The sequence below is a fragment of the Cervus canadensis genome, chromosome 27, assembly GCF_019320065.1.
Source record: "Cervus canadensis isolate Bull #8, Minnesota chromosome 27, ASM1932006v1, whole genome shotgun sequence".
NCBI lineage: Eukaryota > Metazoa > Chordata > Mammalia > Artiodactyla > Cervidae > Cervus > Cervus canadensis.
In genome coordinates, this window is record NC_057412.1 from 49,223,404 (window position 1) to 49,245,495 (window position 22,092).

General features: G+C 41.8%; 1 protein-coding gene across 1 annotated transcript; it reads right to left on the minus strand.

Annotated features, from left to right (window-relative positions):
• Positions 1-1,878: 1,878 nt before the first annotated feature.
• Positions 1,879-14,023, minus strand: DPPA2 (developmental pluripotency associated 2). The gene is made up of 7 exons (XM_043449009.1): positions 13,928-14,023; positions 11,071-11,215; positions 9,509-9,669; positions 9,145-9,198; positions 8,473-8,728; positions 5,142-5,337; positions 1,879-2,157 (listed from the first exon to the last, which is right to left on the minus strand). Exons 1-7 carry the CDS (start codon positions 13,949-13,951, stop codon positions 2,049-2,051), a joined length of 945 nt encoding a protein of 314 aa, XP_043304944.1. The 5' UTR covers positions 13,952-14,023; the 3' UTR covers positions 1,879-2,048.
• Positions 14,024-22,092: the final 8,069 nt, after the last annotated feature.

The window sequence follows — 22,092 nt, forward strand, 5'->3', positions numbered from 1 at the left end:
CATAAAGAATAATCCTTTACTGCCTATTTATCAGTTCTGGGTAATATTTTCTGGACACCTATATAATCCCTAGACTCTAAGATTTAAAAGAATAAGGGTTTTGTTTAACTCATTGCTGAGTTATCAGCATGTAGAACTATACACAGTACGTAGTTGGCTTGCAATAAATATATATTGAATTAGTGAGTGGAAGATGAGGAAGTAAGAATGTGAGTGTGAACAATGTCTGGTACAAGGACCTAGCAGTTGTAATGTGGAGGGAGGAACATGTATAGAGACAGGGCTTTAAAAAGAAAACAAAAAACCTCATAGATGTTTAAAACCAGATAAGGATCCAATGAAGAGAGACACTGAATACACTGGCGAGAAGGTGTTCCAGACACAACTGTTTTCAAAGGTTTACACCAACTAAGACTGTCAGGACCAGAGCCACAACCTCCCTGGACTTCTTCTCACTCCAAGCCTCTAAAAATCGAGGGAACAAGAGAGGGTTGAACTAGTTCAATGATTCTCACCAGTTTGGTCTTATAGCTTTTGCACACTTAAAAATTGAGAATTATTGAGATTTTGCTTGTCTATCACTAACTGCCAGATGAGACATTAAAACAAATTTTTCTAAAATATTTGTTTATTAAAAGTAACAATAAACCTGTTACTTAAATATCTTTATGAAACATAATATATTTCTCTAAAATAAATTTAGCCAGAAGAGTTACATTGTTTGACAAACCTCTTGCAAATTAATGTCTGGCTTAATAGAGCTGGATTATTTTTTTTAAAAAGCTCTAGAAAAAAATGTGATATAGGTCAGAAACTCAACTCCAAAGAAAGAAAGATTTCTAGAGAAGAAATAAAAGAAGCTAAAAATCTTTTATTTTCTTATTCTTAGTTGATCTAACAAAATACATGAAAAGATGTCCTAATCATATATCATATATCACTAGGGAATTGCAAATTAGGCACTACTGCACACCTTTAATGGCCAAGATCCAAAGCACTAACAAACATCCCCAAACGCTAGTGAGGATGTGGAGCAGAAGAAGTCTCATTCACTGCTGGTGGGAATACAAAACAGGAGAGCCACTTCGGGAAGACAGTTTGGCAGCTTCTTACAGAACTAAACATACATTTATAAGATTCAGAAATAACACTCCTTGGTATTTACCCAAATGAGTTGAAAACTGTGTGTTCACACAAAAACCTGCACACAAATGTATATAGCAGCTTTATTCATAATTGCCAAAACTTGGAAGTAACCAAGGTGGCCTTCAAGATATGAATGGATATATCATGGTACATCCAGACAATGGAGTATTCAGCATTAAGTCAAAAACTGCTAAAAAAAAATGTATTAACTAAAACAAAACCAAATTACATTCTATCAACACATAGCTAGTAACAATAACTTTCAGGTAAACCTTAAGTACAGAATACAGACATTCCCATCGTAGTTAAGGCATCAGGCCACGCTGAGGACGGTGAGAACAGAGAATAGTAGTCATCCAGATGTGAATGACTTTAACTGTGGGCTCTCCACCATTTATCCTTTTCCCCCTGATTACTAGTAAGGAGATTGAATCAGTAATCAAAATCTTCTCATCAAGCAAAAGTCCAAGACCAGATGACTTCAGTGGTGGATTCTAACTTTTTAAAAACTGAGGTAAAATCATATAAAACATTACGTTAGAGAGGTACAGGGCTTCCCAGATGGCACAGTGGTGAAGAATCCTCCTGCCAATGCAGGAGATGCAGGTTTGATCCCTGGGTCAGGAAGTTTCCCTTGGAGAAGGAAATGGCAAGTCCTCCACCAGCATTCTCACCTGGAAAATTCCATGGACAGCAAAGCCTGGCAGACTTCTGTGAGGTCCCGAAGAATCGAGCACAACTGAAGGACTGAGCTATTGAGCACACACATGCACACACCCACCACAGATATGCGACACAGTAATTCGATATTTGACACTACAAAAATCTAGTTACCATGATTACCATAAAATCACCCCTTCACCCACTTCCCCACCTCCCATTCCTTCCCCTCTGGTGATCACTTAGTCTGTCTTAAGACATGGCCCGTTTGAAAGCAATGATGTTGGTGTATCCAAACCAGCTTTCTTCCTCCTCCCCATTGCGATTAACCTTTTCATAATCTTCTTATTCCTATAAAGCAAATCAGAAAAGAATTTTGAAAAAATGTTTAGAATAAGATAGATTATCCCATACCAAATCCTTGAAAATGATCGATAAGGAATACACTTCTGGAGTCTGAGTAGTTTGCCCTACCACCTAAAAGATTTTAAAATTAAAAAGATTTTTAAAAAGTAACAAGATTTTATGTGGCAAACAAAAGAAAGATTGTCCGCTTAATATCAGGGCTCCTATTCTGTACACTACAGTTGGTGCTGCCACCTTTATCTTTATACCCTCCCTTTCCTCCTCACAGCTTCTCTCCAAATGCCCTCTCTGTCCACAAAGCTCTTGGTATGCCCTTTAAAAACAAAAAAGAAGAAGGAAGGAAGGAGGGAAAGACACAAGCAAGCTCCCTTGGTATTATTGCCTCACCTGCTATCTCCTCTTGCTCAGTTCAAGTAGTAGAGGTCATCAGTATGACTGTTCCTAGTTCTTCACATGCTCTCCTGTAACTATCACCTGACCCTCTCAACCTGCTCTGAAAAAGACCACCAGTAGCATCCCAAATTGACATTCGCAACAGCACTGCATCGCTATCTTACTGCCAACCATTTCCTTCTGAAACTCTCTACCCTTGGCTTTCTCACTTATCTCCCAACCTGTAGCTGCACTTTTTCAGTCTTCATTGCTCACTTGTCATCAATAAGCTGATTCTCTTTAAGATTCTTCTTCTGCTGCTGCTGCTAAGTTGCTTCAGTCGTGTCTGACTCTGTGCGACCCCATAGATGGCAGCCCACCAGGCTACCCCGTCCCTGGGATTCTCCAGGCAAGAACACTGGAGTGGGTTGCCATTTCCTTTTCCAATGCATGAAAGTGAAAAATGAAAGTGAAGTTGCTCAGTCGTGTCCGACTCTTAGTGACCCCATGGACTGCAGCCCACCAGGCTCCTCCGTCCATGGGATTTTCCAGGCAAGAGTACTGGAGTGGGGTGCCATTGCCTTCGAGATTATTCTGCAGTCCCTTCTAATTCCCAAAGATGTTTCTCTCTAACCCATACTTTCTGAACACTGGACACATGTCAAGCATGTACCACATGTAATTTTTGGCCATCGAATTGAACTTCTATTAATGGACTTCCCTGGTGGCTCAGAGGAACTTCTATTAATACCTATCCTCTAATAAGATGGCATCTGTTTCTCTACACTCCTGCAACGCTTACATTTCTCTTTAAATTCTTTGTCAAGGTCATAAATTACATCTTCCCAGAATTATTACAATAATCTCTTACCTTCCAATCTAGTCTCTGTTGCAAGATTTCAGTCTACCATCCAAAAAAAAAAAAAATACTATAATTTCCCTTCACACCAATCTTGAATCACCTCCAGCCAATTCTATCACTGTAAGCTGGATTTTGTACTTATGGATGACCATTGGGAATTATGTGTCTACATAAAACCTAAGGCACTGCTTGTGTGTATTCCTAATGTGTATTTTCTTGGATGGAGGGTATGTCACTATCATTATTTTCTCAAAGAAGTCTTATGTCCCAAAAGTGACTGGGAGACTATGACCTGCAGGATAATATAAGAGACCTTTAATATAGATATAAAACCAGTAGTCTGCTCCTTCCCTTTATAGACTTACTCATCAATAAGCTTCAATTTATTGGCCTATTTGCAGTCCGTAAGTAGGTCATATTCTTCCACTTTCAGGTATTGGTATGGGCTGTTTTCACTACCAAAATGCCCAAATTGTTAATTTCTAACTGGTGAGCTCTTCCTCAGTACATGTAATCCCTTCTAAAATTTCCCTAAGTCACTCCAATATAAGTACTACCCATATATTTTCATAGCATCTCTTAGTCATTTTCATCCCGGCATGCTAAATGGGTTTTGTCTTATTAATTTTTGTATCCCCAGCTAAGTATCTGACATATGGTAAGAACTCTAATTTTTTCTTTCTTAAAACAGATCTCTCAGACTTCTGTGGTGGTAGAGTGGATAAGAATCCAACTGCTAATGCAGGGGACGAGGTTTCAATCCCTGGTCTGGGAAGATTCCACATATCGAGATGCAGCTAAGCCCATGCACCACAACTATTGAAGCCTGTGCCTAGAGCCTATGTCCCACAAGAGAAGCCACCACAACAAGAAGGCCGTGCACTGCAATGAAGGGTAGCCCCTGCTCAATGCAACTAGAGAAAGCCGATATGCAGCAAAGAAGATCCAGCACAACCAAAAATCAATAACAACAAAAGGAATAGATCTCTCTAAAATTGAGACAGTTAAGGTCCAACTTGTCAGATGCTTTGTTAAGGTTGCTAAGAAGAAGCCGTATTTATCTGAGTTCTAATCTACCACTAAATTATTTTTGCTTCCTATTTCCCTGAAAGCGAAAGTCGCTCAGTCATGTACAACTCTTTGTGACCCCATGGACTACACAGTCCATGGAATTCTCCAGGCCAGAATACTGGAGTTGGTAGCCTATCCCTTCTCTAGCAGATCTTCCCAACCCAGGAATCAAATCAGGGTCTCCTGCATTGCAGGTGAATTCTATATGGCTTTCTGGACATATGGCATATGGATTCTGATCTGTATGACAAATTAATGAAACAGCATGCTTCCCCTCTGCCTTCTCCCACCAAATTATTCAGAAACCCATCTAGCCATCTAGCCATACTTAAAAATATACTTACTTTGGGACTCTGTGGGAGAAGGCGAGGGTGGGAATGTTCTGAGAGAACAGCATTGAAACAAGTATACTATCAAGGGTGAAACAGATCACCAGCCCAGGTTGGATGCATGAGACAAGTGCCCAGGGCTGGTGAACTAGGAAGACCCAGAGCGATCGGATGGTGAGGGAGGCAGGAGGGGGGATCGGGATGGGGAACACATGTAAATCCATGGCTGATTCATGTCAATGTATGGCAAAGTCCACTACAATATTGTAAAGTAATTAGCCTCCAACTAATAAAAATAAATAAAAAAGAAAAAAATATATATACTTAAGGGGTACCTCTTAGCACATTCAGGGCATAACAGGTTATCTTCCAGGTCTGGGGGTGCGAAAATGCAGGCAGGTAACATGAAGAGAGAGGTCATCCTCCTGGGGGTATCGGGCACCCAGGCCTGACCTGCTTGGAACTGCAGGCGAACCCAACCCTCTGTGTCTGCCAAGAGCGGTCTGCCATGGACCACACACCACCGGACACCTAGACAGGGAAAAACAAGCAAATGTAAACGGCTAAGATCAGATAACAGCATCCCAATTCAACCCCTCAGTGAGTCTCTCTTAATTTCACTCTTATGTCCTGTTGATGAATCAACTGAATAAGCATAAAGAATGTAGACCAAAGGCACCATAATCTGATTCACAAACTGCACAGCACACAGGGCACCAGCAATCGACTTTCAGGAAAACTTGCTTTGTGTCTAGGATTTTGCTAAGCAATTCACACGTATTAATATATTTATTCTTAAGACATTATTAGTATTTGCTTTAATTTACAGGTGAGGTAAATGAAGCTTACAGTGTGAAAAGAACATAATTTTCCCAGAACCAAAACAAGGATATAGGTATTCTAGATGCACGGTCCATTTTCCTGGCCACTACATTGTACTACCTCAACCGTAGAAAACAGGCAGAAAGATCTTTGTTTAAAAGTCAGAGGAACAATCTAATTGGGGAGATGGGATATTTGAGAGACAACAGAGGAAATCCCATCTACTGGGAGTAGATATCCAGTGTCTGAAATTTAGAGAAAGGATCAATCAATGTAGGCTTAAGTAGCTATAAAAGCTCCCCACACTATAAAAGAGTAGAGATTACCATGCTCTTGGATAGTAGAACTAATATTGTTTAAATGGCTATACCACCCAAAGCAATCTACAGACTTAATGTGATCCCTATCAAATTACCTATGAGATTTTTCACAAAACTAGAACAAGTAACCCTAAAATTGATATGGAACCATAAGAGCCTGAATTACCAAACAATGCTGAGGGAAAAGAGCAAAGTAGAAGCATAACCTTCTCAGACTTCAGATAACACTACAAGGTACATTAATGAAAACAGCATGGTACTGGCACAAAAACAGACATCTGAGCCAATGGAATGGAAAAGAGAGCCAAGAAGTGAACCCACACACTTGGCTCAACTAATCTTTGACAAAGGAGGCAAGAGTGTATAATGGAGAAAAGACAGTCTCTTCAGGAAATGGTGTTGGGAAAGTTACAGCTGCATGTAAATCAATCAAGTTGGAATACATCCTTATGCCACATACAAAAACTAATGCAAAATGGCTTAAAGACTTCAATATAAGACATGACACCATAAAGGTAGAAATTTCCATAAAATCCAGCAATCCATCTCCTGGGCATATATTCAGACAAAACTGTAATTCAAAAATATACATGCACCCCAGTATTCATAGCAGCACTATTTACAATAGCCAAATCATGGGGGAAAAAATCTAAATGTCCATCAACGAATGGATAAAGAAGATGGAATGGAATGGAATGGAATATTGTGCTCACTCACTCAGTCATGTCCAACTCTGCAACCCCATGAACTGTAGCCCACCAGGCAAGAATTTCCCAGGCAAGAATACCGGAACAGGTTGCCATTTCCTTCGGGGGATCTTTGCGACCCAGGGATCAAACCCAAGTCTTCTGCATTGGCAGGTGGATTCTTTACCACTGCACCATCTGGGAAGCCCCAGTGGAATATTACTCAGCCATAAAAAAGAATGAAACAATGCCATTTGCAGCAACATGGATGGGCCTGGAGATTATCATACTAAGTGAGTCAGAAAGAGAAAGACAAACACCATATGATACCACTTACATGTGGAATCTAAAATATGGACACAAATGAACTTATCTACAAAGTGGAACAGACTCAGATGTAGAGAATGAAGACTTGTGGTTGCCAAGGGGGAGGGGTGTGGGAGGGATGGATGGGAAGTTTGAGATTAGCAGATGCAAGCTATTATATATAGAATGGATAAACAATAAGGTCCTGCTGTATAGTACAAGGAAGTATATTCAATATCCTGTGATGTCATAATGGAAAAGAATATGCAGAAGCATGTATGAGTATATGTAACTGGATCATTTGCTATACATTATAAATTAACACAATTTTGTAAATCAACTATGACTTCAATAAAATAAATTTTAAAGAAATAAATTTAAAAAGAGTAAAGATGCTACGGCACAATATACATGGTGGCTAGGCACTTCCCTGTATCCCAGTAGGTGCTTGATAACTGCATGAAGCACCTTGATAAACTGGATGAAGAGGAGCTGAAAGGGTAAGTCTGGGTGCCACTTGCTCATATGGCACATTAATGAAAATTAGAAAGAGGTGTTCTCGTCGGGGAAGCAGGTCTCCGAGACAGCTTTGTGGCTGGATACTGCTTTTGAACACTAGTAAAAGGCGCTCGTTTCTCCTCACAGAAGGAAGTACAGCCTGGGGGTGGGGGGCAGCCAGCAGACCCGTTTTAGCTCCCAATCTGTTCTCTTTTTCCATCTGGGTCTTTGTGTGGCGAACAATGCCACACAAGTCAGTCCTGAATAACAGGCTTCAGACGCCTCTGGAAATGGGGTGGAGGGAGGAAAAGAATTCAAGCCACAGAAGACAGTGACTGTGTACTGACCTGAGGGAGGTTGTCCTGGAAATGAAAACAGAAGGAGGAGCAGGAACTGAAGAAAGATGAAGCCCAGTTATGCTCACTCAAGATTTCTCAAGAGGACAGGGGCCCCACATATTCAATTACTTGTTGCCTACTTTTAATAAGCCAAGTTGTATCTCATAAGCCTCACAGTCATTCTATGAAGTTGAAGAGTTGATATCTTCAGTTTTATAAATCAGGATATTAGGGTTTACACTGAGAAACCTTGGGTTTCTCTGAGAGAAAGGGGAAGATCTCTGGCCATGGCTGGCCTCGTTATCAGATTATGCTTTCTTCCCACCTTCTGTTTAGTGGTGAGAAAATATCCCCAACTCAGTCACCTGACTCAGAGCCATTCAGGCAAAACTTGACTATCAATCAAAAGCTAAGCCCTCTGTGAAGCTAACATTGCATCAGCAGATATTTTAACTCTCACTTTAACTACCATTAGTATTGGACTAAAAAAGTGTGTCTTCTGGGACTTCCCTGGAGGTCCAGTGGTTAAGACTTGACACTTTCAATGCAGGGGGCATAGGTTCAATCCCCGGGTGGGGGGAACTAAGATCCCACATGCCATGTAGTGAAACCAAAAAATAAAATAAAGCAATTTTTTTTTAAAAAAGACTGCCTTCTTTCTCTGGCGTGGTAACCACTCTTTAAGGTTGATCTTACCTGAGGCTTGTGGCAGAAAGGATTCAGAGGTACGAAGGGCACGTGAATTCACAGCCTTTGGTTGAACAGCCCTTGCAGCAATTCTTGACCACGCTGCCAGCATGGCCGCCTGAGCTGAAGTCACCACCTCAACCACGCTAGTCTGTTCCTCACCCTTCCTCATCTTCCTTTTCTGTACACTTCCTCCTTTGGTCACCACGTTGTGTTTCCTTGAACACGAGTGCATTCGGGCCTCCCGTGATGATTTAGGAATGTACTGCAAATGGAATTCACAATAAGTGCCGATTTTACCATTCTCCATGCATTGGCCTTCATGCATGACCTGTGTGTGTCAGTGTAGAAATGGTTTAGGAATGTCAGTTCCCTCAGACTACTGATTCTCAGCTGGGAGACATTTTGTTTGCTAAACTGTGTGTAGGAGGAGGGAGGCCACTGACACGTTGTGGGTAGAATCCAGGGATATTTAGCCTACTAAACATCCTAAAATGCACAGGACAAATAAATAAATAAATAAAATGCACAGGACAACCCACCCTCAGGAGAAAAAGAAACTAATTGGCCCCACATGCCAATTGTCTTGAATGAGAAACCTTGCCTTCAAGGTACAAGGTATAGAGATGGTGGAGAAGAGGGGAAATTTACAGCACTTACATCACCACATTCCTCACTCACCTGATCTTTTTCAGGATAAGCATGTTCCTGGAGTCTCCGATAAACTTCTATTTTCTAAGGAAATTAAGAAGGGAAATAAAAATTAAAGGCCTTCCCTGGTGGCTCAGAGGATAAAGCGTCTGCCTGCAATGCGGGAGACCTAGGTTTGATCCCCAGGTCAGGAAAATCCCCTGGAGAAGGAAATGGCAACCAACTCCAGTACTTTTGCCTGGAGAATTCCACAGATGGAGGAGCCTGGTAGGCTACAGCCCATGGGATCACAGAGTCGCACATGACTTAGCAACTTCACTTCTCATAAAAATTAAAAGCTGGCAGCGCTCCCATGCTTGTTCCGAGCACCAGAGATTCCCACCAGTGCACTCACCTGGCCGTCGGTACTCAGCTTAAGCTGTTGGCACCAGTACCGCAGAGTGTCCCGACTCACATCGTTAATTGGAGGCAATGTGGTCGGCAAGGGGCAAACTGATCTTCTAAAGCTGGAGCTTGGACAATCTTCCTCAAGCTCATTTATTTGAGGAATAGGAACTGAGGAAAGAAGGGGACCAAAATAGTAATACATTAATCTATTTGTAAAATTCTTTCTAGTTTTGCAAAGTTCTCACTCCCCACAACTCAATTTGCACATATACGTATCCAGTATTTTGTCCTCATCTTACAAATAAGGTAATAGATTAAAGAATTCAAGGACTTAACCAAGATCACACCATCATGAAAATGGCAGACCTAGGACTCAAACCCACATTTTGAAATTATAAACTTTTTATACTACTTTCAGTAAACTACTTTTTACAGCCATCACCAACCTCCTGAATAGAACATTACATTGGATTGCTCTCCAAAACATCTGGATGTGGGTCCACAAACTATCTGTCCTTGTAGAAATCATTAAAACCACACCGTCCCACAACAGTCCTCCTTTCTGTCCACCTGCCTCATTTTCCCCAACAGAGAAATGTTACCCTGTCTCACATCGCTTTGGCTAGCTTTAACTTGTCACTATCTGCTCTATCTTGAAGCCCTCGTTATTTGCCCCTGCCAAATAAGATCATTCTAAAAATACTTCTTTGATGCCTCTATACGAAGCCCCAAGAACAGATACGAAGAGTCTACTAGATATTTCATCAGTAATTACTCACCAAGCAAAACACTAGATGTTTTCAAAGTGATTTAGCCTCCCAAATACCATCTGATCTTATATGTGGAATCTAAAAAGCTGAATTCACGCACAGAGAGTATATTGGTGGTTGCCAGGAACTGGGGGCAAGGGAAATGGGGAGTTTCCCTGGATCAAAGAGTACAAATTTTCAGTTATAAGATGAGTAAGTTCTAGGGATCTAATGCATATCAAGGTAACTATAGTTAATGCTATAATGTATTCTGAAAAATTAAGAGAGTAAATCTTAAAATGTTCTCACCATGGTGAAGGGAGTTAACTGTGAGATGATGAATGTGTTCTTATTTTGTCATCATTTCTTAATTTCTTATTATTGTTCATAATCTTATTTGGTCATCATTTTGCAATAGACACATACATCAATCATCACATTATATACCTTAAAATTATACAATGTTTTCTGTGTCAATTATGTATAACAAAAAAACTCAGAAAAAAATGATTTGGTCTTCATAAGAGGTATGTAAAAAGCATATTCACCAAAATGAAAAGAAGACTGAGCTTCGTCGGTTGGGAATTTGAGCTCACATCTACTTGCCACATAAGATCATGCTCTATTCAAAACACTCCACATGACTATTTTTTTTGTCTTTTCCAAAGTAAGACAGTAAGGGTGCTTAGCGAAGGAGAAGTACGAGAGTTTGAGAAATCTCTTCCCACAGGTTATCAAGGTGAGAATTCAGCTGGGTGTCACGTAGCTAGAAGTCAGGGGAACCTACTTTTCCTGGGAGCTAACCCTGTGGTCTTCATACCTTGATCATTTGTATTCGGTGCCTCTTTGACTTCTGAAGTTGAAGAAACACCTGGATCCACTTGATGGTCTTCAATAATTTCCTCATTAACTGGATACAATGTAAGAATCACATTTTCTTCTTCTAATGGCCCCTCAAAGAAATTCTGGAAAAGGAAGTGTCAGTGACTGTTCTCATTTAATGCTGTAAACTAGGATGTGTAACTTCACGGCGCAACTGATGGATAAGAGACTGCGAAGCCAGCAGTCGGATGGGAAGACCGAGATTTCCTGAATTTGACATTGATTCGTAGACCCTTTATTGTGAAGTGTGAAAGTGAAAGTCACTCAGGCATTTCCAACTCCTTTCAACCCCATGGACTATACAGTCCATGGAATTCTCCAGGCCAGAATACCAGAGTAGGTTGCCATTCCCTTCTCCAGGGGATCTTCCCAACCCAGGGATTGAACCGCTCCTGAATTGCAGGCAGATTCTTTACCATCTGAGCCGCCAGAGAAGCCCCTAGTAGACCCTTTATTAGATAAGAAAAACAATGAGGAAATGAGCAAAAGCAGATTTACACCAACTCAATGACGTGAGTCTGAGTAAGCTGTTGAGTAAGGAATTGCTAATGGGCAAGGAGTTGCTAATGGGCAGGGAAGCCTGGCGTCCTGCAGTCCACGGCGTCGCAAAGAGTCGGACACGAATGAGCAACTGAACTGACCAATAAGAAGAAATTAGAACGTAGATCTTGGGTTTGGGGAAACCATTTCCCTCATAGCCTTTCTCTTCATCAGCTAAAACATATTTTCATTTTATCTCCTAAATCTGTGTGGAAAGTGTTTCTGCCTTCTCATCTTCTATTGTGTGATTCAAGTAAGCATCAGCTCTCACTGGCTGGAGCAATTATCTTGTTATTCCAAAATCCATCTCTGCCCCTTTCTACAGACTGCTCTCAAGCTTATTTAAAATACTTCAGTTGTGAGGAAGACTCAAACACAGAGGGATTATATATAAACAACCACTCTGATATTCTTTCCTGGAGAATCCCTGAACAGAGGAGCCTGGTGGGCTAAGGTCCGTGGGGTCGCAAAGAGTCGGACGCGATTGAGTGATTAACACTTTCACACTTTCGCTTTTCATAGCTGATTCACCGTATAGTACAGCAGAATCTAACACAACATTGCCAAGCAACTATGCTCCAATTTTTAAAAGTAAATAATAATTTAATTATTAGAATAATAATTTTTAAAAATAAAATATTTCCATTAAAGACAAAATTCCCTCATGCAGCCTGTAAATTCTTGAACCGCGGGGCCCCTGCCTTCCTTTCTAGTTTAAGACCCCTGAGCTTTCCGACCTTCAGCCATAGCAACCTTGTTTAAGCCCCATGGCCTGAGGGAAGCAAGTGTATCTGTCTCACTCTCCACAGCAATCACAGGGTACGCAGTGGACAGTCAGTGTTCTTTTAACAATTTCATGAATGAAAGATAAAGTGGATAGGTGGAAAGGAGCTATATTTATGGGTTTTGTACAGTATGCATGCACTGTGCTAGGAGCTGTCTATAGCTCTCACTTAATCCTATAACATACTTAGAGTAATTTACTGGTTTTCCTATTTTACAAATTAGGCAACTGAAAGAGTTAGTTGCTCAGTCATATCCTCCTCCTTGTGACCCTATAGACTCTGTCCGTGGAAATTCTCCAGGCAAGATCCTCCTTCGGGGGATCTTCCCCACCCAGAACCGGGATCTCCTGCATTGCAGACAGATTCTTTACCGTCTGAGCCAGCAGAGAAGTAACTGAGGCTCGGAAATTAAATGATCGATGCCACAGAGTCACATATGCTTAAGTTTCTTAACTTTTCCTCTCAATCCAAGGGCAAATAGACTCCATTCCAGCTCAGTTGTGATTCACTCTCTGAGCAGCTAGACGCACCTGCATTTGACACGCCTTTCCCTCTGTTAGTTCACTCGTCAGGTTGCGTCTGACTCTGTGCGACCCCACGGGCTGCAGCACACCAGGCTTCCCTCCCCCTGTTTAAATCTTTTCAAAGACTTCCCCTTGCGTCCACACTTCACTTGCAACTAGGGATTTTGCATTTGTACACCACTTTTTCAAAGTACTCTGGGACATACTTCACTGGTCAGCTTTAAAAAACAAACTGGCATTATTGGGAGAAGTATCATTCCAGTCAAGAGGTAAAAGCTCTACGACTTGCCCATGAATTCTATTCTTAATATTGGCCCATTCTGTCCTTCAGCCCACACTGTGGTCTCCGTGTGTGTCTGTGTGTCTCAGTCGTGTCTGACTCTATGCGACCGCGTGGACTCTAGCCCACCAGGCTCCTCCATCCATGGGATTCTCCAGGCTAGAACACTGGAGTGGGTGGCCATTCCCTTCTCCAAGTGGTTCCTGTGAATGAAACCTGCTCAATTTATATTCTCATCTAGTTAATGACTACCCAAGCAAAGTCAGGAAACCTGTTTTGTAGCAAGGGCATTGGGAGTGGGTTGCTTCTTATCCCTGAAGGAAAGAAACCACTAGTCAATTCACTGTCTGACCTTAGGCATATTACCCTTTTCGCTCTTTCCACTGCAGCCGGCCATTTCTTTACCATTTTATCTTGCTCAGCTACAACATGTCTTTCTATGAAAAAAGTATCTTACTTAGAACTAGAAAGAGAAATATTTAATTTCTCCCTTTTACTTTCACCCAACCCCATGAAAGAAAATAATTCACTTGCAAAGAGGAGATTCTCAGAAATTTCTCACATCCAGAAATTAAGACTTGTGGCAAGAAAGAAAGAGAAGTGAGTTCTAGAAAAGCTTTAAAAAGTGAATCTGTGGGAAATGAATGAAATCAAAACCAAACTTACCTTCCCGTAATTTGAGTATGCCATTTCAAGGAATGCTCAGAGAAAGGCAGAGTCACGGTGTTCAATCTCTGCAGTTTAATCCTCTTAACCTGAGGGTTTCTCGTCCAGTTTCTCCTTCCTTTTGTAAGTAAATGTCCCTACTTCCTCTTTCCCAGAAGAGCTGTATTCCTCCTCTTCCCCCCTCCCCCTTGTTATCTCTCAGTGTGATAATTTCATCAAATTTATACACACTCTTGTCTATTAGGTGAGAGTTAAGTTACTGGGTAATAAATAATCACTCCTGATCTTTTTCAAAATTTTTGGTTTTTATTCCTTTAAGATGAGACTTAGAAAATAAAAAATGAAAAACAGTTGTTAAGTTACAAACGAACAATATTTGTAAATAATATTGATGATATGTAAAGTAATTAGCCTCCAACTAACAAAAATAAATGAAAAAAAATTTTTTTTAAATAAAAAAAAACAACAACAAAAAATAATATTAATGATAGATTGAAGGATGTTTTGTGGAGGGAATAGAAATTCAAAGGTATTTTGTAACTGATTTATGGCTGAGGGTGTGTTACTCACCAGGAGATTAGATTCAGATTGTAGTGTTTAGATAACAGGATCACTCCAAGATCTAGCTGTAAACACAAATTTTAAGCCCACAATAATGGTGAGCTGAGTAGAAGGGAAAGGCTAGGCAATTTAGAATGAGAACAGCAGGAGACAAAACACCGAGGCAAGAGACCTGCTAATGAATGCAGACGGAACTGCGCAACTGCAGTTCTTGGGAACTGCTGGAGGATGATGTTGGGGGGAGGATGTGACAAGAGATGAGGCTGGAGAAGTCACAGATGTTTTCATAGGCCATTCTGATGAGTCAGAGCTTCTAAAGGAAAACCTTCACAAGCAATAGGGCAGCCCTGGCATCCATTGGTCATCCATAACAGGCTTTCTCTGCCCAGAGGCCATCGGTCTCAGGACCCAGGGAGCCCGGGTAACTTTCAGTCAGTTGAGTCCCTCAGTCGTGTCCGACTCTTTGCGAACCCATGAACCTCAGCACACCAGGCCTCCCTGTCCATCACCAACTCCCAGAGTCCACCCAAACCCATGTCCATTGAGTCGGTGATGCCATCTAACCATCTCATCCTCTGTTGTCCCCTTCTCCTCCTGCCCTCAATCTTTCCCAGCATCAGGGTCTTTTCAAATGAGTCAGCTCTTCAAATCAGGTGGCCAAAGTATCAGAGTTTCAGTTTCAGCATCAATCCTTCCAATGAATATTCAGGACTGATCTCCTTTAGGATGGACTGGTTGGATCTCTTTCTGTCCCAGGGACTCTCAAGAGTCTTCTCCAACACCACAGTTCAAAAGCAGCAATTCTTCGGGGCTCAGCCCTCTCTATAGTCCAACTCTCACATCTGTACATTACCACTGGAAAAACCATAGCCTTGACTAGACAGACCTTTGTTGATAAAGTAATATCTCTGCTTTTTAATATGCTATCTAGATTGGTCATAACTTTCCTTCCAAGGAGGAAGCATCTTTTAATTTCATGGCTGCAATCACCATCTGCAGTGATTTTGGAGCCCAGAAAAATAAAGTCAGCCAGTTTCCCCTGTTTCCCCATCTATTTGCCATGAAGTGATGGGACCAGATGCCATGATTTTAGTTTTCTGAATGTTGAGCTTTAAGCCAACTTTTCACTCTCCTCTTTCACTTTCATCAAGAGGCTCTTTAGTTCTTCACTTTCTGCTGTAAGGGTGGTGTCATCTGCATATCTGACGGGTAGCTTTAGCTTAGTACTATAAAGTATTCAAAGTGCAAGGACTCAGTCTCGATTTGCTTAAGAACTGGGGGGGCGCAGTGGTAAAGAATCCACCTGCCAATGCAGGACATTTGGGTTCAATCCCTGGGTGGGGAAGATCCCCTGAAGGAGGAAATGGCAACCCACTCCAGTATTTTTGCCTGGAGAATCCCATGGACAGTGGAGCCTACCAGGCTACAGTCCATAGGGTCGAAAAAAATCAGACACGACTGAGCACACACAAATGCATGGTTGGAAAAGTAAACTATGAAACTCCAACCAGACTCTCAAAATCAAATCCTTGAGCACAAGACAAGATCCAGAAATCCGTGCTTTGAAAGCCCTCAGGGTAGTTCTTCCTGCACCTAAAATCTATAAACTTTGGCTAGATCAGGGTGTGACCAAATGGTTTTAGATTAAGCAGACAATGCTTGGAATCCTGGCTCCTCCCTTTCAGGGTGGAAACTGAATTGGCCCATAGAGATTCAGCCAAGAAAACACTTCATCTCTCCGCTTGGGTGTGGCCCCACCTGACAGGCTTTTTCTGGATGATTTAGAAGAGAGTTGATCTGGTAGCCAGTACAGAATGAGTCCAGTGCCTTAGGTTAAGATAGGACTTTGAGTGGAAAGACCATTCATTACCGTATTTCTTAGCATTTATTACAATGTAATTATCTTATTTATTTTCTTAGGCTTTTTAATCTCCTGCTTTTTGAAAACATTACACTATGGGAAAGTTCAAACATATAAAAACAGACAGTAATATCTTCAGTCCTCATGGATCAGTCATCAAGCTTTGACAACTGTTGACCCCCAGCTAACCTGATTCAGGCTTCCTTATTAGCTCAGATGCTAGAGAATCTGCCTACAATGCAGGAGACCCCAGTTCAGATCCCTGGGATTCCCAGGAAGATTCCCCTGGAGAAGGAAATGGCAACCCACTAGAATATTCTTACTGAGGAATCCCATGGACAGAGGAGCCTGGCGGACTACAGTCCATAGAAGTGTTAGTCGCTCAGTTCGTGTCCAGCTCTTTGCGACTCCACAGATCGTAGCCCGCCAGGCTCCTCTGTCCATGGGATTCTCCAGGCAACAATACTGGAGTAGATTGCCATTCCCTTCTCCAGGGCATCTTCCCAACCTAGGGATCAAACCCAGGTCTCCTGCATTACAAGCAGATTCTTTACCGTCTGAGCTACAGGGAAGAGAATGGGACAAAACTGAAGCAATTTAGCATGCACGCAGTCTGATTTAATCTGAATGGCCACCTACTCTCCCTCCCTTGGGTTATTTTGAAGGAAATACCAGACTTAGTATCTTTCACAAATTCAGGAAAAGAGGACTTTTTCTAACCACAGTTATATATGGACCTATGAAATAAAATGCATTACCTAGGGCTTCCCTGATAGTCCAGTGGTTAGGAATCCGCCTTGAAGGGCAAGGGACACCAGTTGGACCCCTGATCCAAGAAGACCCCACATCCCAGGGAGTGACTAAGACCGTGAGCCACAACTACTGAGCCTGTGCTCTAGGGTCCAAGGGCTGCAACTACTGAAGCTCGTGCACCGAGAGCCCACACTCTGTTACAAAAAATGCCCCTGCAGTGAGGAGTCAAGGGGCCCCCGCCCACCAACTAAACAAAATTATAATACATTTCTAAAGTCTTTTTTAAATGCATTACCTATTTCAAATATACTTTACTTACTACATAAGTTAAATATGTAAAGCATTGTATTGTTTTGTCTAGATAAATGTTTTTCAAAAGCTTTTTTCTTTTCAGTCAAAGGAACATACTCTATAATTTTGACCCCTGCGTTGCAAGACAGTTCTAACATATAAGAGAGAAAACTGGAGGCACTCTGGTCGAAAGTTAAAAACCTGTAAGAGAGCTCCCAGAACACTGTGGTTCTGAGAAACAGCAGTTCTGGGCACTGTGGCACAGTGTCCCTCTCAGGCAGAAGGGATAGCTGCTGAGTTCTTCCATTTCCTGAGGAGGAAAGAATAACTTGCACTCTGAAAGATGTTCCCAACCTTGCTACATCATCCTTCATTTCAAGAATCCCCACTTACAAGGATTACTGAAATTTTATTTCTACTTTACAGCACTAGTTGCCGATCTTCACCTTCTGATCAAGAATATATTAGCAGATTTCTTTTTCTTTCTTTTCTTTCTTTGTTTTTACAGAAAAAAAAAAATCTCTGTCAGGAAGCAACAGTCACAATTAGGAGAATCTTAAATTCAGAATCCAAACTAATAAGGGCTATCTTGTGTTCTGTACTGACTCAGAGGATGTGGTTAGGACAGAGCCTGACAGTCAGGTGAGATGAGGAAGCAAGGAAAACTTTCAATGAATGGATAGGGAGTTAATCTGGCTGTAGATTCTTCAATAATAGTTGCAAATTTAGCCCCAGCAGCAAGTGATCTTGGCCAGTCGAACCAAGTCTTGTTTCACCTTCCTCTTTCCATATTGAATGCATTCTGCATTTTCACCAAGATAAATCTCCTATGAGACATGGAATAGCTATGAGACAAGTTGACGATCCATGTTGTCCTCTTGACATGGCTGAAGATCGGTGCCAAAAATTTTTGGAGCCCTGAGCAATGGCCACTATATGAGGATTGTGGGTGAGGAAGGATGGGGACTCAGGCCAAGAAATGTAAACTGAAGTTATTTCCTCCTATGTCGCTATCAGTCATTTGTTCCCTCCTGAGTTTTCCACCTCTCACTCTTTACAAATTCTATCCTACTAGCACTCAAAGGTGTTTAACTTCATCCCACTTAAAACACTCAGCTCTTTTAACACGATCATTTTATTTACTTACTATTCGCTCTCTCTCTGTTCTTTCCCAGTTCAACTTTCTGAACACATCTTTTCTTTATCTTTTAGCTGCACTGGACCTTCATTGCTGTGTGCAGGCTTTTTCCAGTTTTGGCGAGTGGAGGCTACCCTCTAGTTGCAGGCTTCTCATTGCGGTGACTCCTCGTTGTCAAGCACAGGCTCTCGGGCACGTGAGCTTCAGCAGTTGCAGCACAAAGGCTCAGCAGTAGACGCGCCTGGGCTTAGGTGCCTTGCAGAAGGTGGGATCTTCCTAGACCAGGCATCAAACCAGTGTCCCCAGCGTTGGAAGGCACACTCTAAACTACTGACCCACCAGGGAAGCCTTGTACACATCTTTTTACTCTGTCTAGTTCCTTTCCACCTTCGTCTAATTGTTTTTCTGTCTCCTTTCCCACTCCTAAAATATTGATGTCCATCTATTCTTGATCATGTTTTATGCTTCTGTAGAACAGTTTCATCCATTTTTCCAATTTCAACTTCCATCTACATGCTGATGAGTCCTACATATATATTTCTAGCCCAGTCTTTTTGCCTGCCTTACTGACCCAAGTTGTGGTATATCCTGCTTATGCCTTTCAAACCTAACAAGAAATAAACGCAGTGGGCTGCCCCAGCAGTCCGGTGGTTAAGACTCCACGCTTCCATTGCAGGGGACATGGGCTCTATCCCTGCTTGAGGAAGTTCTGCATGCCCACCTGCTGCATGGTGGAGTAAAAAAGAAAAAAAAAATTGAAGAAGAGAAATAAACTCAGTGACATCCCTACCAAATTTTTACCACTTTTGGTATTTCTTCTCCTTGAGATGTATTATCATCCACCTAGCCATCTAAAGGTGAAAACATAAAACACCCCTTTTCCTTAAATTCCAATAGGTTTAAGTCCTGTGGAGTCAAAGACATATCTTGCTTCCTATTATTTCTTCTTAATTCTACTGCCATTGTCTTATTTCTTGTCTAAAGCATCTCTAATCATTTATTGAAATTTCTTGCTGACCATAATACCTCCCAGCCAACCTATTCTTTTTTCTTAATTGAAATACAGTTGATTTACAATGTTGGGTTAGTTTCAAGAGTACAGGAAAGTGATTTGATTTTGTATATGTATGTATGTATGTATGTGTGTATATATATATGTGTATGTATATATATATGCATATATACATATTCTTTTTCAGATTTGACCCAGTATTTTTTTAGCATGTACATTTAAAAAAATTTATTTATCTTTTAATTGAAGGATAATTGCTTTACAGAATTTTTCAACCCATTCTTGATGCTGTGAAATACCAATATATGTTACCTCAAGCTGAGTTTCATGACTAGGGAATTTAGAATCTATGCACACCAAGGTGGGATAGGAAGCAGTCTGAGAAGTTTCAAATTGGCCTTCCTGCTGCAATAGTTCTTATTCCTCATGCCAAGGACCCAATATGACAGTTACTTCACGTGACAAATACATCGATTCCAGTTTTTACATTCAGAGACTGGACAAACCATCCCTGGTTTTCATAAAAAGCATTGGGCCTCCTCGAGCTAGACTTTAGCCAGGACTCAGCCACTACTGGGCTCCTTTAAGCCCCCAAGCTAAGAAGAAGAGGGTCATGATGATAATTTGAGATCATAGTCAATACAGACCCTGTGTCCAATAGTCTTTAAAGGTCTCATTTCTCTTTTCCAGTGTACAGTTACATCATTAAATGGCTATATATCCCTTTGGGGAAAGACTGGAGGAATGAACATAAGCAATATATACTTTGCTTTTTATGGTGGTTATAGAGTCCTTCATAGGAAGCCAACCATCTCATCAACTAGTGGATTCTAGATCTAAAAATCAGTTCATGTCTGGGAACTAAGCAAGAGATGGTGACTTTTTTTATTAGAGTGACTGCCCTCAGCCTCCTGATTCTCTATTTTTTTTTTGCCTACACTGTTTGGCTTCTGGGATCCCAGTTCCCCAACCTGGGACCTCCAGGGAAGTCCTCCTGCTCCTCTATTCTTGACTTTAATTGTAGGTGTTAAGAAGCATCTTTTTTCACAATAGGTAAGTGTACCAGTGGAATAGGAAATGACAATGAATTCCAGTCTTCTTGCCTGGAGAATTCCATGGACAGAGCAGCCTGGTGGGCTATAGTCCATGGGGTCACAAAGAGTCAGACACGACTGAGTACTCATCAGCAGATGTATCAGATTATTGTTACACACCTTGAACTTATACAATTTAGTTCAGTTCAGCTCAGTCACTCAGTCATGTCTGACTCTGCGACCCCATGAACCACAGCATGCTGGGCCTCCCTGCCCATTGCCAACTCCCGGAGTCCACCCAAACCCATGTCCATCGAGTTGGTGATGCCATCCAACCATCTTATCCTCTGTCATCCCCTTCTCCTCCTGCCTTCAATCTTTCCCAGCATCAGGGTCTTCTCAAATGAGTCAGATTGTACAGTGGTTTATGTCAATTACATCTCAATAAAACTAGAAATTTTTAAAATAAAAGTATTTGCTCACCTCTACATTAAAAAAAAAAAAAATGAAGAAGCATCCTTGTTGGCTTCCCATCTACTTTGACCCTAGGCACCACGGTCTATTAACCATCTCCACAGCCTCCTGGGAACCAAGCCACCTTGGCTTCCCTCCAACCCTCCTGGTATTTGTAGCCTCCTGGTTTCTGCTTGTTAAGTGGCACCATCTGGCTCATTGACTTCAGGGCCCATCACCCCCAGAATGACATTAACGAGCCCAGTTCTGTGCCAGCCTCACCTACCATCATCCTGATCTTCAGAGGACCATTGACCTTCTCAGCAATACTGCCTCCCCTTCTCCATCACATTCCTGATGGCCATGGTGAAAGCTGGGCCCTCCCATGGAGCATCCTCTGGTGGGTTTCCAGCCTCACGTAACATTCCTGCCCTGCAGGTCCACTTTGCTCACCTCTTTATTCCCTCCTCCACCCTCTGCCAGGGAAGCTTGGGCATTTATACTTTGCTTGGCTATTACTTTCCCCCTCTCCCCAGACCTCTAAGAATCATCCTAGCTGTGACTCTGTCCCATCTCATGAGATCCTTGCTAAGAGCTTAAATCCTGTGCAAAGAGAAAATATTCCCCCAACCCAGTGAATTCTTGCTTATCTAATGTCATGCTAATGTTAAGTCGCGTCAGTCGTGTCCGACTCTGTGTGACCCCATAGATGGCAGCGTGCCAGGCTCCGCCGTCCGTGGGATTCTCCAGGCAAGAACACTGGAGTGGGTTGCCATTTCCTTCTCCGATGCATGAAAGTGGGAAGTGAAAGTGAAGTCGCTCAGTCATGTCTGACTCAGCGACCCCATGGACTGCAGCCCACCAGGTTCCTCCGTCCATGGGATTTTCCAAGCAAGAGGACTGGAGTGGGCTGCCATTGCCTTCTCCGATCTAATGTCATAGTCCAGTCCTTTTGATCAACTGCTTTTAAAAACTAGCGAAAGAATTATCCCCCTAACTCCTGCCAGTACATGCTGGCTAATGTCTACAGATCCTTCAGTGTATGTTCTCTTTCCTCCCTTG